The sequence below is a fragment of the Colossoma macropomum genome, unplaced genomic scaffold, assembly GCF_904425465.1.
Source record: "Colossoma macropomum unplaced genomic scaffold, Colossoma_macropomum, whole genome shotgun sequence".
Taxonomy (NCBI): domain Eukaryota; kingdom Metazoa; phylum Chordata; class Actinopteri; order Characiformes; family Serrasalmidae; genus Colossoma; species Colossoma macropomum.
Genome location: NW_023494792.1, coordinates 11,025,194 through 11,045,051, shown reverse-complemented (window position 1 = coordinate 11,045,051; position 19,858 = coordinate 11,025,194). Strand labels below are relative to the sequence as shown.

The 19,858-nt window shown below is 39.6% G+C and overlaps 1 protein-coding gene across 1 annotated transcript in view; it reads left to right on the top strand.

Annotated features, from left to right (window-relative positions):
- The window catches only part of pamr1 (peptidase domain containing associated with muscle regeneration 1), a 32,534-nt gene extending 18,008 nt beyond the window's left edge, over positions 1-14,526 (top strand). Inside the window, exons 5-14 of the mRNA XM_036575925.1 lie at positions 2,465-2,682; positions 3,836-3,943; positions 6,661-6,831; positions 7,120-7,308; positions 7,604-8,566; positions 9,273-9,458; positions 9,657-9,723; positions 10,534-10,766; positions 11,175-11,536; positions 13,440-14,526. Coding sequence (XP_036431818.1) covers positions 2,465-2,682; positions 3,836-3,943; positions 6,661-6,831; positions 7,120-7,308; positions 7,604-8,566; positions 9,273-9,458; positions 9,657-9,723; positions 10,534-10,766; positions 11,175-11,536; positions 13,440-14,000 — 3,058 coding nt within the window. The 3' untranslated portion in view covers positions 14,001-14,526. The remainder of the gene's footprint in view (positions 1-2,464; positions 2,683-3,835; positions 3,944-6,660; positions 6,832-7,119; positions 7,309-7,603; positions 8,567-9,272; positions 9,459-9,656; positions 9,724-10,533; positions 10,767-11,174; positions 11,537-13,439) is intronic.
- The last annotated feature ends 5,332 nt before the right edge of the window (positions 14,527-19,858 follow it).

The window sequence follows — 19,858 nt, the reverse complement described above, 5'->3', positions numbered from 1 at the left end:
ATTATACTGAAGGTGTTTAAAAAGGACTAATACAAATCATTTCAGCACAGGGATTATATTGATTGACTTATTGAACCACAACCACAATTAAATTAAATATGATAACCATCGTAACTGCTGTTTACCCTTCAGATTATAACTACTGTATATTACGAAAGTCCACCCTTAATTTATTTAATTCCCATTAAAATGACCTTTAAGTGCAAGTTATACAACAGAAAATTACACTAAAGCCTCAACAACTAAATATAATTATATCCTATAAGTTTGTGTCAGTCTTTAGTGTGGCCACCATTTGCCTTTATTACAGCTTCCATTCTTTTTGGGAGACTTGAGTTCAGTTTTTCAAAGACATTTGCAGGAATATTTTTCCATACTTCCAAAGTTCAGTCTCATAATCCAAATAATGTCAAAAACAGGTCTGGACCAGGTGGTCAGTTAATTGTTCTTCTTGCTTCTTGGTTTGCTTTTTTGTCTATTTCCTTTTCTCAGTAACAGCTTCTTGACACCTTCACATCCTTTCAGACTCATAGTGTTGAGTTGTCTTCTCACAGTGGAAGGATGGACAGAAATACTTGTGGATGTTTTCAGATCTGAAGCAGGAGTGGAGCTTAATTATCTCCTCTCTCTCAAAGATGAAAGCTTTAAGTGCTGTTTATCTGATGGTGATTGTTTTAGTGGTCTACCAGGTCTTGCACAGTTGTTAGTCCCATTTTATCTAGATCATTTAATTTAATTTTGAACTCCAGAACTCCATTTTCACGTATTTTTTAATGACTTTCCCTTGCTTATGCAAGTAGATTATCTTATATCTATCTGATTACCTTACAACAAAAAATTGAGATACGAGGTTCAGCGATATCTCTCTTTTATATCATCTTAAACCTAATCTTGAAACATTATTACCTTGTACTCACTGGCCTGTGTGAAAGGAAATACAATAAAAGAAGGTCTCTAACGTTTGCACAGTACTGTATTTAAATGTGTGTTGCTTGTTAAAGGTGTATGCTTTGCAGTGAGGCTGCAGCAGTGGGCTGTTTACTTCCACCATGACTTATTAACAAGATGGTAACTGTACACAGTGCCTGGTAACTGCCTCATCTTTATAAGACCGAAAAAGGGACTTTTCATGTTTTTATGAAAATGGAGAATATAGTCGATATTAAAAAGCCTCAGCTGACTCAGAAAACACCATTTGAGTTTGTGGCTTAGAACAGCGTTCATAAATTATTCTAATCCAATTCTGTGGTCCCTTTAAATGTGTGTGGTGAATGCTTGATTGAAAGCGTGTGACCCCTCGCTGTAATAAGCTGCTCACATTGAAAAGCCCAATTAGAAAGGAACAGCTGTCTACTAACGCGGGTCGAAAAGGACACATCACAGCTGACTTTAATAATGGACATCATCCCTTTCAGCATCTGCACTGTATTCACTCAAATACATGATTGTTTAGACCCTTCTTTCCTGGTAATTTAAGCCAAATTGTGTGCGTTTGCAAACAACACTATCTCAAGGCTTCCCAAGAAGTCTTGGATGTAGCAACATAATGACCCTGTGAATAAAACCATGACTCTCCCTAACTAAAAAAACATACCACAAAATAAGTCACATATTTCACAACAGGTTCAGACCCGCATAAAATCAGATATCAAGTTAATAGTTGCTAACGTGTTGGTCATTGCTAAAATGATCTTGCTTTGCTTTTGCAATGCTCATGACTAGTTGTCACATAAGCACTAGAAACAATTGCAGCCTTGTTCCCTTAAGCTGTGGGCTCTCAGCACAGCCGTGATGTCAACTTCAAATCATGGACTAATAGCTTGTTTCCACCTTAATGTGTCTTGCAGACAAGGTACAAGCAGAAAAACACATAGTCTCAGGAATGTTGGTTTGATTTTAGAAGGGAACAAGAATTTATGAAACAGTTAATTTCCTGCAACAGAAAATAAAATGCACAGTTCTCACCTCCATTAAAACAGGCCATTCGTGGAAAGAGGAGGACCGGCTTGTCTGTGCCATTAACACATTCTGTAACTGGGATGGTAGTTCATTACTAGCTGCTCTGCTGCAATAAAAAAGAGAGAGAAATAGAAGGAGACCAAAAGAGAAGTTTGAACGTGCCAGGATGGCAGAGCCAGGAAAACACTGCACTCTCTTTTTGTCAGAAAACAGGGCACACTATTCATCTCCATGGAACTGTAATGTGCTAATATGGAAATACGCGGAACCTGGTTTTATACCCTGTAACTCAACTTAAATGATTGAACAAAGTACCAATTAGTCATTGAATTTTAAAGGACTTCTAAAGAGCGGATACTTTGTTGGAGAACAAGAGCCTTTTTAAAGGAGTGGAACAATCATGAGAGTCTGAATGGAATGAGACCGGATGTCGGGTCTTCGCCGTTAAAGATGGTCTTGGGCTGTTTTATAACCTCTCAATTTCGTCTCTCTCTCTCCGAGACAGGTTCATGATGCTAAGTCTGGAATTTGACCACAGCTGTCGCTATGACTTTGTAGAGGTCAGAGATGGTGACAGTATAAACTCTCGGGTGATTGGCCGGTTCTGTGGAAATGAACGCCCCCCTCCGATCCAAAGCACCGGCAATTCCCTGCACATACTGTTTGTCTCTGATGGCTACAAGAACTTTGACGGGCTGTTTGCCATCTTCCAGGAGAACTCAGGTAAGAAAGTGTGGCATGTCATTAGGGTTGCCACCTGTCCAGTATTTTCCTGAATCTGCTTGGACCTTGGTTGTCTGTCAGGGAAAAAAAATAATTGAAATTGAATCCACGCAGTTTCATATGTTAACTTTTCCTGTGAAGTTTAAACTGCTTCTTTTTATCTGATCAAACTATTTGTATACCAAGAATGGGTTTTATCGGTTCATTTACCCTTAACATAGGGACAGTTGTTTTGGTAAGGTCCACTGTTGGTGACGTGTATAGTGACATGTTTTAAAATAGTTTATAAGAGGTTAATATAAATAAATAAATATAAACTGTGACCTATTATCTCTAATGAACATGAATCTCCAATGAAGCTAGTTTAATGCTGACTAAAGAGACAAAGTAAGATAAGTAACCAGCAAGATGTGAGGTTTAACAGTATAGATGAATGTGGGCTCACTATTTGGCAAGCAACAGGTCACAGTTTCCCTTTCTATTTATGTGTTATAACTACTTATTAAAGCCATTAATAAACTAATTTCATACAGCCTTTAGAAAGATAGTTTTATTGCAATGTGGTATCAACATTTTAAAGCTACAAAGTGTAGACTGTTCTCTATACCAGACAGTCACATCATATACCAATAAACAGCTTTTGTGTTTCCTTTATCCTTAAATAATTTTACTGTAGCTTTGTGAATTAATCAGCACCTCTAACATAACTTCCCCAAAGTGGATTAGATTTACTGATTTAATGTACTTGAAATGTGCAGTGTGAGGTTGTATGAATATTGGAGCTGACTTGGTATCAGCAGATGCTTAATATTAAATGGTTCAGGTTGAGGTCAGGGTAAAAAACACTTGGACATCTCTAGTCATTCAGCATAAAGGTGAACTGAAGTTGAATTTCAGGTCATGAAATTACAGAGAGAGACTAGATTTTCATTTGATTTCATTTCCAAATTTATGTTCATTCATTCTGGGCATATCTTACACTTAAATTAATCATTATCAATCATATTGTCCTTTCAGATTAACCATAATCGCATTAGATTTGCAGACTCAAATTCAACTGTCCATGTCTTTCTGTACTTAGTGTTGTTACTCATTTTTCCCAATGAAAAACGTGTTTGTGTGTGTGTGTGTGTGTGTGTGTGTGTGTGTGTAGCGTGTACCTCGTCCCCCTGTCTTCATGATGGCACCTGTATATTGGACTCCTCTCACTCCTATCACTGTGCCTGCTTAGCTGGGTATACAGGCAAGAGATGTGAGCACGGTGAGTTACCCATTATCACTGTCACCTATAGTGACTGATACTGTAACATTTCATCTTAGACCTTATCAAAACATTAACGTTAGATCAACATATCAGGTCTGCACAAGGCAGTTCTGCTAGTAGTAGAGCTGTACTATTTCCGCTGGGACATTTAAACGGGTGGAGTGTGCATTTGTTTGTGTGATGCCAATGGAAAACCCACCTTTCTCTATCACTCTCTGTTTCAGCCTCCCTCCCTTTCTCATATATTTGTATGTTTGGATCCTGCCAAACCTATTACAACACCCCTGACTCCTGTGAACACAAGCTGGCAAATGAAAAATGTTTTGCTTTCTTTCTTATATTTTGGGGCTTGTAGTCTCATTTTCATTTCTAAATTTGACTCTATAAAGCTAATGGTGAAACAATCCCTCCCTTTAATATGAGCCAGCTTTTTCCATGGCCATAAAATCTGCAGGAGGAATTTCATACTATATTATGAGTACATATATCTTTCATTCCCGTGAGGGATACTATAGGCTGCCAGGCTGCGTCTAGCTCGGTTTTAAAGCTCCCTGCACTTTGGAAAACATATGGGCTTTAACTCTAACTGCGTGAGTGCATTCACTGTAACAGAGCCTCTTTACTCATATTTGGATCTGCCTGCAGCTAAAAAGGATGACAATCATGGCCAAACATTACAAGTTCCCCAGGACTTGACTAAGCTAATAGAGAGCTAATGACCTTTTACTAATTGTAACATCCTCTGCGAGTGTTCTCAGTTGCCACTGTCCAGCATGCTTTGGAGCCCAGTGCAAGCAGCCTGGGCTTAGCCAAGCCAGAGTTAGGGTTGAAGCTGAGTTTGGGTTTGGAAGCATGGGGTGTTGGTTTGTGGTTAGGATAACTTTCATTTTATCACCTCACCACAAAGCCGGCTCCTCTGGGAGTTTAAATAGGGTGGGTTATTCTTCGCCTGATGTGTTGGGGTCATGCTCTTTCCAAACTGCATATCCAATCCAAATTCTCCCCAATTTGTGGTTTGAGAAGAAGGAAACAAAGGATCATGGAGAGAACTAAGGGAGGGTACCTTTTGTGCTATGAGTGTTAGCGTTAAATATTACTGCTGGAAAATTCGTCATGTTCATCCTTCTAAGTTGCACAACAGCATGGAAAGATAGCTGCCTTGATCAGGCGCCTACAGTCATTTATCTTCCTCGAATATGCATGTTCTTTCCCTTGAAAGCATAGACACAACCTCTTCAACTCTGTCTCTAAATGTGTGTCTGCTAGACATTGTTTTAGGAATTACTCAACTCCATTCCATCCTTTATACCTAATCCCCACAACAACCACATAATACCTACACAGTAAAGGATGCTTTATTCCTACTAAATACAGCTGTTCTCCAAAGGTCTTCCAGTTGTGACTTCTCATTCCTTTCCAAGGAAAAGACTTTTCCATTATTACTGTGCAATCTTCAGCAAGTGATTGCTAGTTAATGGGTCACTTAAATTGGATGTTCTAATTGAATGTTGCTGTAGCGTAATTGTGGTTGTGTAATTTTGTGAGCTGTGAAGGGTATTACTGGAGCCTGGGGCTTGAGAAAGTTTAAACATCTAGGAAGTGTGATTTATACATAGTCACACACACTCAAACAATCCCCACAACAGACACACAAACAGTTATGTAAGTAGTGCAGGAGGACTTGCTGATAGGAGACAGGAAAGAATGTTGTTGGGGGAATCTCAACAGAGAGCATTCTGAGCAGGCTGAGATGACAGGAAACACAGCGTGTGGCGTGCTCCCAGCACATGCAGGTCAGAGTGTGAAGGCCGGCACAGGCAACAGAGGCAGCCAAGCTGCTGTCTAAGTTAAAGATGACACTGAACTGCTGTGCTGGACTGCTTATTAGTATCATTCATTAATAACCGGAAACAGTTATGCAAGACACGGCAATGCAGGCGTATGGTATTCTTCACCTTTGCATTCTTGAACACAACTTGCTTTGAAAAAAGAAACTGGTGACTCAAAAAAATATATCTCCAACTATTTATTTTAAAGTACTGAGCAAAGTCTAAATACGGATCAAAAATATTCTTTTGAGTTGTTGAGGCTTCTGTGTAATTTTCTGCTCAATATGCTGAAAAATGAATGATACCTAATGGCTGTATTGACTAGAAATGACATAAATGATGGGTGGTCTCTGACTTTAGGCACAGTACTGTGTAGTTTTAAATATATAAAATACAAATAAATGAATCAAATGATAGAAAAATAGAAATTAACATTAAATAAATAAATAAACATAATGGTTTACTTATTAAAATATAAGTATTTACTGTTTTTAGCAATTTATTTTGTAAAAGGGCAGAAAGAATATTTTGTGTTCTAGTCAAGCTTATCTTCTGCACAAGTCATCTATCTGCTTAATTTACCAAACTGAGTTCATCAGGAAAAGCAGAAATAAATATGGAACTTAATCAATAAATAGATGTGAAAACAAACAAAAAAACAACCAACCAAACAAACAAATAAATAAAAAAGGGAAAAAATGTACATAAATTTACATTTATGCATGAATTTCCATATTTATGTTTCTGTGTCTGCGTATATGATTATACTTATATTTCCATTTCTGTGATTTGTCACTTTTTATATACAAAGAAAGTATCAACTGCCAAGTACTGAAGGTTCAAGGTTTAGACTGTGATAATATCTCATTCTGTCCTAACCCACAGTGTTGGAGTGTAAGAGGCCTGCAGTGCCAGAGAATGGTTTTATGGAGAGTCTGGATGTCAGGGTGGGAGGTCAGGCTTTGTATCGCTGTGATACAGGCTTCACCCTAAAGGGCTTCCGCATGTCTACGTGCCTACTGGACGGCTCATGGAGCGAGATGACTCCTAAGTGTGGTAAGCAAATAGAGAAGTGGTGGAAGCAGGGATTGCATCTTACATGTTTGTAATTAAAGCAGTTGTGGACTGTGGTGGAAAATTAATGTAACAACTATGGAAAGACAAAATAGTGTTTGTCACAATGTTTGCATTGCATTATATGACCACAATGAGATAACAGACTTGCTAGTGAGAGTGTCTTTGACATACTTTGTAATTCTATACTGAAAACTTTCCAACACTGAATTTCCTTTGAGATGGCACGTTCTTCTCTGATAATTACGCCATGCCTTCTTGTCTTTCCAGTGCCAGAAAAGAACTGTGGCATACCTCCTAAGCCAGCATATGGAGACCATTTCCTGGTCTATGGTCCCAATGATGTGCTCATTGCTCTGCAGTACTTGTGCTATAGGCCATATACACTGATTGGAACTCCTCAAAGAACTTGTCTGGCAAACAACACATGGAGTGGAACGGCACCCATCTGTGTCAAAGGTACACTTTCATCATGGTATCATGATGGGCTCAAACTAATCCCATTAGTTTTACCTCATCAGAGTGCAGTATGCAGATGGTACCATTGTAGTCTATATGCATTATACTTACATGGAACAGTAAATGAAAACAGTTCAATGGTTTCTCAATCACTTTTGAATTAAATGTCTCAAAAATCTGAACATAACTTCATTGCTGCACATTGACCATTGTTAAGTATGTTGTTATGTTAAGTATAGCTTTGCTTAATCTCCAGTTCAGCTTTCTGAAATACTAAAAATACATCTGTTTCCAGAGGAGGACATCATACCTGTACCAGACAAAGACAAAGACATAAAGAAAGGAGAAGACATTGGAAAGGAGAAACAAATAGACGTCATTGATAAGACTGGACAAGAGACAAAACAGACTCCTGACAAAACTATTAGTCTAGAGATACCAACAAGTGAGAAGGACAAGACTGGTCAGGATGCTGAAACTGGCAAAGAGAAAGGACTAGAGGTGGGGAAAGACATAGGAAAGGACCCAGGCAAAGATGTTGGAAAAGAGAAACCCACTGTTGGAAGCAAGGACAAAATTAGCAACAAAGATTCTGACGACAGCATGAACAAAGTCAGAAAGAAGGACTCAGACAATGGAAAACCTGGTCAGAAATACCTAGGCAAAGATGAAGATGTGGATGGGGGAGAAAATGTAGTAAAAGACCCGACTAAAGATCTGGATATGAATATTGTGGACATTGTGTTAATTGATGACAATAAGGGACCATTAATTGAAGAGACCATTAAAGAGACTATACCAAACATACCGAAAGCCACTGAAAAGGATGAAGAAGAAACAACGACTGATGTACCGCAGTACACAATAGTCAGTCTGAAAAAAGATGAGAAAGACAACGTGCTTTATACAATAGACACCCTAGGCCCAGAAAATAACACTGAGCCTGTGGACAGCAATGACATTGAAGGAGGCCTGGAGACGCTGCTGCCAAAGGAATCCCAAAAGATTCAGCCGACAGCCACTGAAGATAAAAGCACAGAGAAAGCCATTGTTCCAACTCTGAGTCCAGAGACTGGGGGACCAGTTGTGACAGTCAAGCCTGAGGAGACGCAGCAAGGTGTGGATCATGAGGAGGAAAAGACCACTGGACCATCCTCAAAGACACAAACTAGTGAAGAAGCCGAGGCAGATTCAAAAGCTGAAGCAGAGAGCCCAGAGACAGAGCAAGACACTGGAGCAGAGAACCTCAGCATCATCGGTAATCAACAAGCTGAGCCAACTTAAAGCTATGGTTTGGCCAGAAAAAAAAAATTACACAATTTTTTCTTTACCCCAGATGTAGTCGATCAGCCAAGATATGTTTGGTGTCTGAAGATTGCTTCTTTAGCCTGGAGCTATGAGGCTACTGTAGCTAACAATTACTAGAAACCTCTAGTCACAAGTTTAGCATAGTGCAAACTGCATATGTAAAAAATCGCACACTTGCCTGAAACAATGTTGAATCAATAAGTAATCTTAAATAGGCTTCTTGTTTCGGACACTATATGATATATTGTTATATGTAAAAGTGAACAAAAGTACATTGCATAGCTGAAAACAGCAATAGCAGATATCTTAAAGCCTGAATTTTGTCCACACTTTGTCCATCGTTACAGAAAACAACATACAGTATCAGAAACCACATTAGTGAGTCTATTTGAGATTACTTAACAACTCGATACAGTTTGAGGCAAGTGTATAATTGAAGCATGTAGTTTGCACAATGCTAATTGGTGGCTATAAGCTTCTATTGCTTGTGAGCTACATTAGCCTTGCATCTGCAGTTCAAAACTAAAGAAACAATTCTGGGGTAAGGGGAAGCATGCAGATTATGTATTTGACCGTCACTTTAACTGTTCAACACACGTGTATACCACTGAAGGTCCACTCCTAAATATTATCTTTCTTTTGCTTCTTTCTTTCAGAGGCTGAAGGGAGAAAGTGTCCTCCACCACCACGGCTATACCATGGCTCTTATGACTATGTGGCGGGTCTAGATCCAGAGACTGTGGAGTTTTCCTGCAATCACTCATATGCTTTGAGTGGCAACACCCGCAGGACATGCCAGCCTAACGGCACCTGGAGTGGAACACAGCCATTCTGTGTGAGGGGTATGAGCTTCCTCAATAGCCTCCTGCCAGAAAGAAACCTAGCCTACTTAGATTTGGAAAAGATAACAGAGAAGTCAAATGGATCCACTGTCTGTCTAATGTTTATGTAAATTTAGAGCGTTCTTTGTACATGTGTGCCATTCAAGTGGAGGTAGATAGGATTATATAACACAAGTGCTTTTGTATTTTTATGTGCAGCATGTCGGGAGCCCAAGGTCTCAGTGCTGGTGAGGCAGAAGGTTCTGCCCCCACAAGTCCCATTCAGGTACATACACTTAATCCCTGGACAGTTTTAATGTCGAATAGATGCAGCGATTATGCTGAAAGACAAAAATGAACTCTTAGAAGGCATGACTGTGGTTTTGCAGTATTATTTATGTAGTTACACAATAACATGATAAATTAACAAGTTAAAGTCTGTACTTTTTACTTTTATCTGTTTGTTTCAAGGTCAACAAATGACAAAAACAAGGCATTTTCTTCTTTCCACAAAAAGTAGACTACATTTTTATCAAATTCAACTCCTATTAAAATATCTCCTTTTCTGCTTACAAACACAAATGTGTCACTGCATGAAAGTTTAGAATGACATGTTTCTTTCAATGTACTATGAGTGGGAAATTTTAATATCAAATAACAACATGCTTTTGTTATTGCAGGTGATAACATGACCTCTAAGAGTTATTTAATTATCACTACGTTATACATTAAACCCATTGCTACAGACTGATCTTTGAACAAAACAAACCATTAGTGCCCAAAAGAAGCAATGGAAAAATCACAATACCGCACCACCTTGTAAAAATATCTGTCCAAGACTATCAGAAGCATGGCATGCTATATGAGCAATTCACATGTGGAAATTCATTTCAGTCCAGTGCTCTCCAGTCCAGGAGTGTTTACTACATTTCCTGCTATAACACATTCTCAATTTTCAGCTCATTATCAAATGTTTCATGAGCATTATAAGGTGAGTTACAGCAGGGAAAACATTAACCTCTGTAGTACTGTGACGATTCAGGATTACAGTTGGAGTGTGCTGCTTTATTATTCACATATGTTCCTTTTTTTTCAGGAAAACTCCAGTTCATAAGTTCTATTCCTCCTCTGGCTTGACGAAGTTCTCCATCCCTGTGAGTCCCACAAAAGGGCCCCCAACTCTAGCTCCACTCCCCCAGGGTTTCCATCACCTCTATACACACATCGAATACGAGTGTACATCACCATACTACCACCACACTGGAAGCACCCGCAGAACCTGCCTCAAGACTGGCAAGTGGAGCGGTCGTCATGTCTCCTGCTCACCAGGTGAGGGCGCCAGATATGATTTGCAATTGTGTAACGAACTGAACGTATGCTAAATGGCCAAGCACAGGTAAACGATCCTGCACATACCAATAAAGAAAGCTTTTGTAACTGAATGAAAAATGAAAATAATTCAGTATGGAAGCAGGGTGGGATGTTGTATTCCAGTGAGAATGTTATGTTGAATGAAAGTACAATATACATCCATTTATCAAATTCCATTCAGTGTAGCCCACACCTATGGGAAAGCACAAGAGAAGCCAAGCACAGAGGCACTCCACCTTAGAGACAGGCATGGAGCAAGCTAGCTCATTTGCTGTAGTGCTTTTGCATTATTTTTGCTCCTTTCTCTTGTTCTCACCATATGCCTTTTTCTTTTTCTTTGGCTCCCTTTCTGTCTCTGTATGCAAGTGTGTGGCAAGTTGCCAAACTTTGACCCACAGCATCCGGTGGACTCTCACTGGCCATGGCTGGCTGCCATCTACCGCCTGTCTGGGCAGAATGGAGGGGGAAAGCTGGGAAAGGCTGCCACCATGGCCGAAAAACTGGGGAAAGGCTCAGCACTGCTGGATGATGTAGGAGACATGGCTGCAGAGAACTGGCAGCTGGTATGTAGTGGAGCGCTGATAAACCAGCGCAGCGTGGTGGTGGCTGCCCATTGTGTGACCGAGCTGGGGAAACTCTACCCACTAGACGTTGCCAAGGTCCGTGTGGTGCTGGGAAAGCAGTACCGCAGTGACCTGCGAGAGACCAAGGGCCTTCAGCGACTCAGGGTGAGGAAGGCATTAGGGAATTGGGACGAGTGCCAGTCAATGGGCATTCTGTGTTATAAGTGATCGAGGCATTTCTTTTATCAGACAATTAGAAATATGTAATAATAATAATCATCATCATAATCATAATAATATCTTTATTTATAGAGCACTTTTCATACTGGTGGCAACTCAGAGTGCTTTACAGACAGGTGATAATGTTTTGCAGTAATAATCAAGCGATGACAGATCAAGTTAAAGATAAATACCAAAGAAACACAGAATTCTAATTGAACGCTGAGTTAAAGAGACACATTCTCAAATGTTTCTTAAACATGTGAACTGAGCTTGACTGTCTTGTAAAAGATGAAATTGAGTTCCACAGTTTAGAAGCATAATAACTGAAACATGCCTCTGGGCGTTTTTCCATATTTTACAGAAGGTATTTGAGGAAGGCTGGTATCTGCAGATCTAAGATCACATGTTGGAACATAGACAGACAGACGTTCTGTGATGTAAGCAGGTGCTAGGTCATTTAGAGCACACATGTCAAACATAAGGCCCGTGGGCCAGGGCCACGGGACTAGCTGCATTTCAGCTGCAGTTCAACCATCAAAAACACTATAAACAGTCAGCGGTTCAGAAACTGATCCCAAGAATGAATGAACTTGCAGCAAAGAAAAGATGACAGGTGCCTAGTTCAAACAAATACCTCCTGGGGACATTTTTTTACATTTAATATTTAATATTTACATTTTCATGGGATTTCCTAAGGTCTGCTACAAGTGCCTCTGTTTTGCTGTTGATGTTTTGCCATATTTAAATAAACAATGGCCAGTTCAGGTTATAGTAGGATGTTATTTAAAAATGAAATAAAAACACAGGCATTCTCTGGCTCACGGATTTGTTGATATTTTTTAATATGGCCCTTTTAGTAGTTAAGTTTGACACCCCTGATTTAGAGCATTAAAAACTAGAAGCAGACTTTTTAAAATTATCCTGAAAAGATACAAGTAGTCAGTTCTTTCATAACAGGAGTGATATGTTCTCTCTGTTTTGTTTTTATTGCATTTTGTATGAGTTGTAGAGAATGCATTGTTTTCTTAGGAAGCCCAGTAAGAATAGAATTAGAGTAATCTGCTCATAACAAATGCATTAACAAATAGAAGGCCGATAGATAGAAAAGGCCGAACTTTAGCGATATTTCTCAAATGATGAAAAAATCTACTTTTGTGACTGCATTTACATGCAGGATAAAACAGAGCTCAGAGTCTAAGATCACACCCAGGTTCTGTACTTCAGGTTTAGTAAACGAAGCCAAAGAACCGAGCTTCAAGTTTTAGTACCGAGTATCAGTGTTTCAGTTATTCGCTATTAAGAAATTTTTGTGACATCCACTGAGAAAATCTATTTGAAACAGGTTTCCTAATGATGTCATTTATTCTTTAATGAAGTATTTTTAAGCCAATAGTTTGCCCAAATGTATTTTCCCCCTTACCCCAAATGCAGTAAATCATCCAAGACAAGTGTAGAGTCTTATGTTTGTTTTTTAGTTTTGTACTGGAGCTACAAGTGAAAGCTTATACACACTGTGCAAACTGCAAGCCTAAATCATCACACACTTACCTCAAACAACACTGAGTGGCTAGGTAAACTCACACTGTAAAAAGTAGTTGCTGATGCTGAATGACATTCTTTTATTTATTAAAATGGACTGAAGTATGTTGCATAGATAAAAGAGTAGCAGCAGCCATGATGGAACTTGTAAACTGAACAACATGAATTGGACTTTTCTCCATTTTGGCTGATAGATCACTTTTAGGACAGGATTAAGGATTTTAAATATTGGTTGATTGTATTTTACAGCTCTTTGATCTGACTTTTTTCCCTTTCTAACTCTTTTATCTCATCTCTGACTGACCAGATATCCTCCATCACCGTGCATCCTAACTATGACCCCCTGGTACTGGACTCCGACCTAGCTATACTAAAGCTGCTGGACAAAGCTCGTATCGGGGATTATGCGCTACCCATCTGCCTCCCAAATGCCCAGGATGCTGCAGACGACTCTCTTCCCATGCGGGGCATGGTGACGGGCTGGTCCCTGACCCCTGACCCCAGGGCTGGCGAGAGCGAGCGGGCCCGTGTTGGCACAGTCATGCTAGGTGACGTGGTTCACTGTGAACAGCAGTATGAACATTACGGCGTTCCGATCAGTGTGTCGGAGAACATGCTTTGTGGACGCCAGGGTCCCGGTGCCAGTCCTTCCAACATCTGCCCAGCTGAGACAGGAGGAGTCCTTATCCTCCCGCCCACTTCCTCCCCTGACCCCGCTTCCACACTCTTAGCAAATCCCGCACAGGAGTGGAAGCTTCTGGGATTGGTCAGTTTCGGGTATGACTCGCTAGACTGCAACCCAGAACTTTATACTGTATACACGCACATTGCTAACTTCATCGACTTTTTAGAGGGGAACATGAAATAGTAAGATGTTTGTGCATTCTGGTTCCTCTTTCACTCCCAACCCAGGCCATACCTCACTTATCCTTTTCGCCCTCATAATCCTTTTATATGTAGCTTACAGGCTGAACTAACACTGGACTATGCAGTGCGCTGCCATGAGAAGACAGCATTAGTTAGAAAGGGCATGAACCCTAATCCAGGTAGAACTTACTCTATGCTGAGCTAGGACCAGCTTCTCCCAGCTATATCTTTGGCTTCAATATGTAATAAAGAGACCACAAAACTGATCTTAGAATAGCATCAAAGGGAAACTTCTACCAACACTGACCCTTCCCTTTAACAATGTGTGGGTCCTCAGGTAATCGGTGCTGTAGAATTGACCAGAAAGCCAAATGTCCTGTGATATCTGATGTCAGTGATATTTGGTCTTCTGAATGTTTGTAATGTACATATATTGTAATGTATTATTCTACAATTGTAAACATGACTGAAAGGATGTATATATTGTATAAAATTACTGTGAGCTTCTATTAAATAAAACAAAGTTGTGGTTGTGTTCTAAAGAATGTTCTTGGGTTCGTCGAGAGGCCGTCATATCTTTTACACATTATGATATAAAGGAAGCTGTGGTGTTGGAGCTACACATTGTCAGGGGTAAAAAGCAACACATTCCTGTAATGTAATTAGTGTTTCATACAACGAAGTAGAGTAACATATTTTGTTACAGTTTATTCATCAAGATTTTACTATAAGGCAGCTGATTTTTAATGGTTTCTACTGGCCAGTTCCTAGGCTTTCAATTAGCACCAGCATCATAATTTGTCATAGGTAACTGGCTGTGTCTTGTTCGGAGTAAAGGTAGGGATTGTGGTGTGCCTTTAAAATGACGTTGACTGTGATGGGCTATTCTTTCTAACTAAAATACTGAAAGAACTACTGGGATTTTTTGTACTATCCAGTAGGTAGAAAGGTGTATGGGTTTCAGAGAATGATGGAATAAGTAATGGAATCCCAGTATAGTTTGAGAGAGGTAATAAGTATTATTTGCAATGGATTACTTTTGTGAGTAACTATTCCAACACTGGAGTCACAATACTGTATTTAGTTTCATTAAATTGCCTATAGCTGAGATCTTTGAAGCATTTTGACCTGGGAGCTGCATTTCTAAAAAACTGCCACTAGATGGCAGAAATGACACACATTAATATCAGACAAATCTGGCACTGTTCACTTAATGGGCAGAGGGATGTCTGTACTCTACTACTACACTTCAGGGCCAGAAACAGCAACATGGAAAAAATATATATACATTTTTCATTAATAACGAGCGTAGACTTACGTCTTACATTGAATGCTATTATAAACATTTTGACAAAATTGAAAAAATCTACTGGAACAAATTCAAACAAACAACTCTTCTTTCTATCTTTATCCAGTGACAAACCATTCATGTTATTAGATATTGATTGGGGTTTTCCACATCAAGACATCGTTGCTGCCTGTAGAGCTGAGCAGCTACTACAGGTGAATTATGCCATGCCCCTGATCACCAAGTGCACCTCTTGCGGTATTGACTGTGAACAGAAATGACTTGTCAGGGAACAGCCTACCAATTTCAAGCAACTGATCTATAATTACATAAATGAGACCCACAGAAAGGAACTCACAACAAACACACACACCTCAACCTCAGGTGGTGAAGGATTAGCTTCATTTGCAGTGAACCCTCCCAGGAAAGATGCACACAGAGATGAAAAGCTCTCACTATGGGATAATGCTGTGTATGTATATGTGCTAGGGATGGGGCCCTTTGTCACTTCACTTCGCTGGGGCACACACCCTTCCCCCCACATACAGAACACGCACAGTGACGTATGATTCTCAGCATCTAGCATTTGTTCGAACATGTCCATGCTCTATTTAATATGCAGACAAAGTCCTCATGGGCATTCGGTTTGAGAGATTTTCCCATCCGTCTACACTAAAAGACTTGTGCGAAAGATGTGCTGTTGGAGGTAATTTCACTTGGGAGCCCTCGTCCCCCAGCGAGGGCCACGTTTATGAAAGGGCTCTTGTTGTGGTGCCTCTTTATTTTACTAGAAATTCTACAGAATTGTTAAACTTCCCACAGGAAGTGAAAAAGAGCTTTTCCAGTTGGTTGGAACACAGCTTCTTCTCATGCTCCTTTAGCTCACAGGGCTTCATCAGTGATAGGACAGAAGCTAACTTCTCAAACGCTTGATTGGTTGAGAGCTAGCAGTTGACCTTGTCGTCGATGAGAGCAAGTGCACTGAGAATAGGAAGCATAAGGACTATAGGATTCCCTTGAGCCAAACAAGAGCCATCCTCTTCACCTAGCTGCTTGGCTGATCCTCTTATGAGAGCTTGCTAACCCAACAAAGTCACAAACAGCATACATGCATATGTCAACAGATAAAGGAAAGGACACTATAAGCTGCTTCAAAGAATGTATGCAATGTTCATATTAACTACGAACTCTTTCACAATCAAATCAGTCAGTTAAACTAGAAATGAACCAAATGGATAGAAAGCTTTATGGTGACACTATGACGGGGGGGAGGGTCTCTACTCACCAGTCTGCCGTTTCCAGGGAAACCTCATTAGCATTTTTCTACCTTCCAGCTAGTCTTGTGCTCGCTTCCTTTCATTATGCAATCACGTGGCAATGGGTGACTTAAGGCACTCAAGGAAAGGCCTAATTTTCCTCCTAAGTCTCAGTCCATGGAGGTTGATGTTTTAAACAAAAATGTAGCATATGTAAGTTGTTATGATTAATACATAACCAGTAATAAAATTCCCTTCAGTTGTTATGATTTCTACACACCAGTCAAAGGGAGTATGCTCAGTTTTCCAGCGATTTATTAATGCGCTAATAGTGTATTCTGAATTTGTTTGCACTTCATTGTCACACAAAGGTAAAATGTGCATTTCCACTGGACTGTGTATAATGCCTACACTATGTGTGTGTGTCATTTTGCCCTCGTTCACAAGAAGCTTGCTGATGGGGACTTAATGGCGAGCTGGTTGACAACATGATTTAGAGGGCTATATTTGCCTGCTACAGTCCAAGACAGCAGTGTTATGGATTGCAAGGCTAGCAACCACAGCTGAATCTGATTTCCAAGACAAAATGCCACGCTCCAGATCCCATGACTGACATGTTTAACCCCAGAAGTTTTAGCACGGAGCCAGTGCACATGTTGCCAAGCATTTGATTCCTCACACCTGTAAGGACTATGCATCATTCATAATGTGTAATTACAAATTGCTCTACTTTACACTAATTGCATGCACACTTTCCAGGCCCTAATGAAGGACCAATAGCATTAAGGCAAGCAGTTGTTTTTCCTCCACTGTTATCCAAACCTTAAGGTGATGGTTCAATCTCTGGGCCTGTTGCCCTTCCCCCATAGCTGCGGTGTTACTCCCATGAGAGGCCTTGGGCACCGTTGCTTTATTAAGCTTTAACACATTTGGAGTGAACCTGCTGCTTTCTAGATTAACCCTCAAAGGGCAGCACCAGAGGAATGACCCCCCACCTCATTACACCATAGTCAGGACACTGTATATAACTCAAAAAATCTGCCTCTCTCTTACACACGCTGGGGGATTGTATGTTAGAGCTGATAGGAAAGGAAAACATTGGTCAATAAGTCAAAGGGAGAGCATGCTAAGCCTCATCGGGTCACCAAGCAGGTGTGACCGGCCTTCATTTCAAACTGAGAAGCTTTGCTAGATGTGACTGTTCACAGTAATCTATAATTCAAATCTTTTCTTTTAATCAACTGAATTCACCTTTATTTGTATCACACTTTTTTAAGCGACATCTACAGACCTCTGCTATTCTGCTTTATACCAAAGCAACAAAAAAAGAGTAAATAAAATCAGGAGGTATTTTCATGCAGCAACATAAACAACCATTTTTGAAAAGAAGAAAATGTTCAATATTGTCATATTTATTTTATTACTTAGACTCCAAACCTTTTCAACAACATAATATGCACAAAATTATTGTGAGATAGAATGTAATCGCATCACAACAGCTGGAGGAGGGGTTTCGGCTGAACACCTCAGTGCAGAGTGTTGCAGAATGAGCAGGCACTACCTCGGAAAGCCAACATGTCAAGAACCATTTCATTAGCAGAATTACACATAGTGGATTTGCGTAAACACTTCAACCTATATTTAACGTTGCCAGGCTAAGAATCTTAAATAACTGTTAGTTAAGCTAGAATCTAAATTAGCAGTTGCACAGAGGGCTAACAGGCCGAAGCTGAAGCAGTCAGGTGCAGTACTCTTCCTAGAATACAGGAGAGTATGGCACACAAGGCAAAGAGTAGATTTCACACAGCTTCCTACTACATGCTGAGATCTATCCTAGCTGTACCTAATGTGCTACATTTTAAGCACAAATCCACTATGAATATATACATTTTACCATAACAAATCGCTAACCCTTCATATGCTAAAAAGCTGAGGGGAGAAACAGAATATATGCTTCTCTTCTTATATTCTAAGACTGAGCTCCAGATGAAAAGAAACACTGCTACATAAACTGAGGAAATTAAAATTGAGCCTCTAATCACTTTGTGAATACCATCACTGTTTGTAATCAGCAGAGGACTCAACTTCTCTTATACATTGGTTCAGGTTGGTGTAATGGAGACAAATCTACAAATTCAAGAACAATTTTAGAAGAGTTGGTGTTTAGTTCAAATAAACCTGCAGCAATAAACAGTAATTCCCTATTAAATTTATACATTGTCATATACATTGTCATATGCGTCAGTATATACAAATCTATAAATAAATTCAATGTTTCCTCAGTGTTCTTTTCTTCCAGACTACACTAAATGCTTCATTTATCTGCCGATATGAAATGATTATGATATTGAAAATCTATTGCAGTCATATAGCTATCCTAAATAACAGCCTGTGAGGCAAATCCGAATTGAAAGTCTAGACGGAGCTTATTGTTCAATCAAGTTTACAAATGTAGTGTAAGTTAGAATGAAACGATCAGATTGTATGTCTTTAGACTTCAAGCAAAAGATCAGATACTGCAGAATATGTAAAAAAGAGAGATCTGGCAGTCTAAATTGAGCCTGTCTTCATGGTTCCATATACATGCATCCCACGCTACCCGTCACCACTGCTGTGATCTGCCAGCAAGCCAGCAAAGATGGTTGACTTTTTTTGTGAGAGAATCTCTAATTGAATCCAGTCCCTGTGATGTTAGAGCGAGAGCCGTTGTGCAGGCTGTCTGCTCTTGCTATTGATGGCAAATGGCCATTCTCAGCTTTCCCTTTATTCTTTTCATGTTTCTCTGTCTGAAAAAAGAGTAATCCCAATTTTTTCCTGGTTTCTTCCTGAACTGATTTCTTCCAAATAAAGCAGGAGGTATTTATTCACTGCTTATCACTGCATAGTCTAAAAATTGAGCAGTCTTTGTATGTTTTTAACACATTTTGCTGACCAGCAGCTTCTGTTTACACAACTCAAATTATGGCTTGTCATGACATTGGATTAGAAACCTGCATGTTAGACTCCTGTAAAAACATCCTACACAATTGAATGATATTTTTCTTAAAGTCTCATCAGATTTTTATAGAAAATTCCAATACGGTTCATTAAGTGTATTTATTCCTTGTGTTGCCCAGTGTTCATTTAGTACCAAAATTTCCAGTGTTGAATGAACACCTACAGCGTTCACATCTTTAGTACATAAGTCCAAATTGAGTTATGTTCTATAGACACATATGACAGGGTCAAAAACTGAGGATTCTGCTGTGTGTCAGTGTGAATTTACACCAACTGTCTCTTTGTTAAGCGTATATATTAAGTATAATTACTTAATTA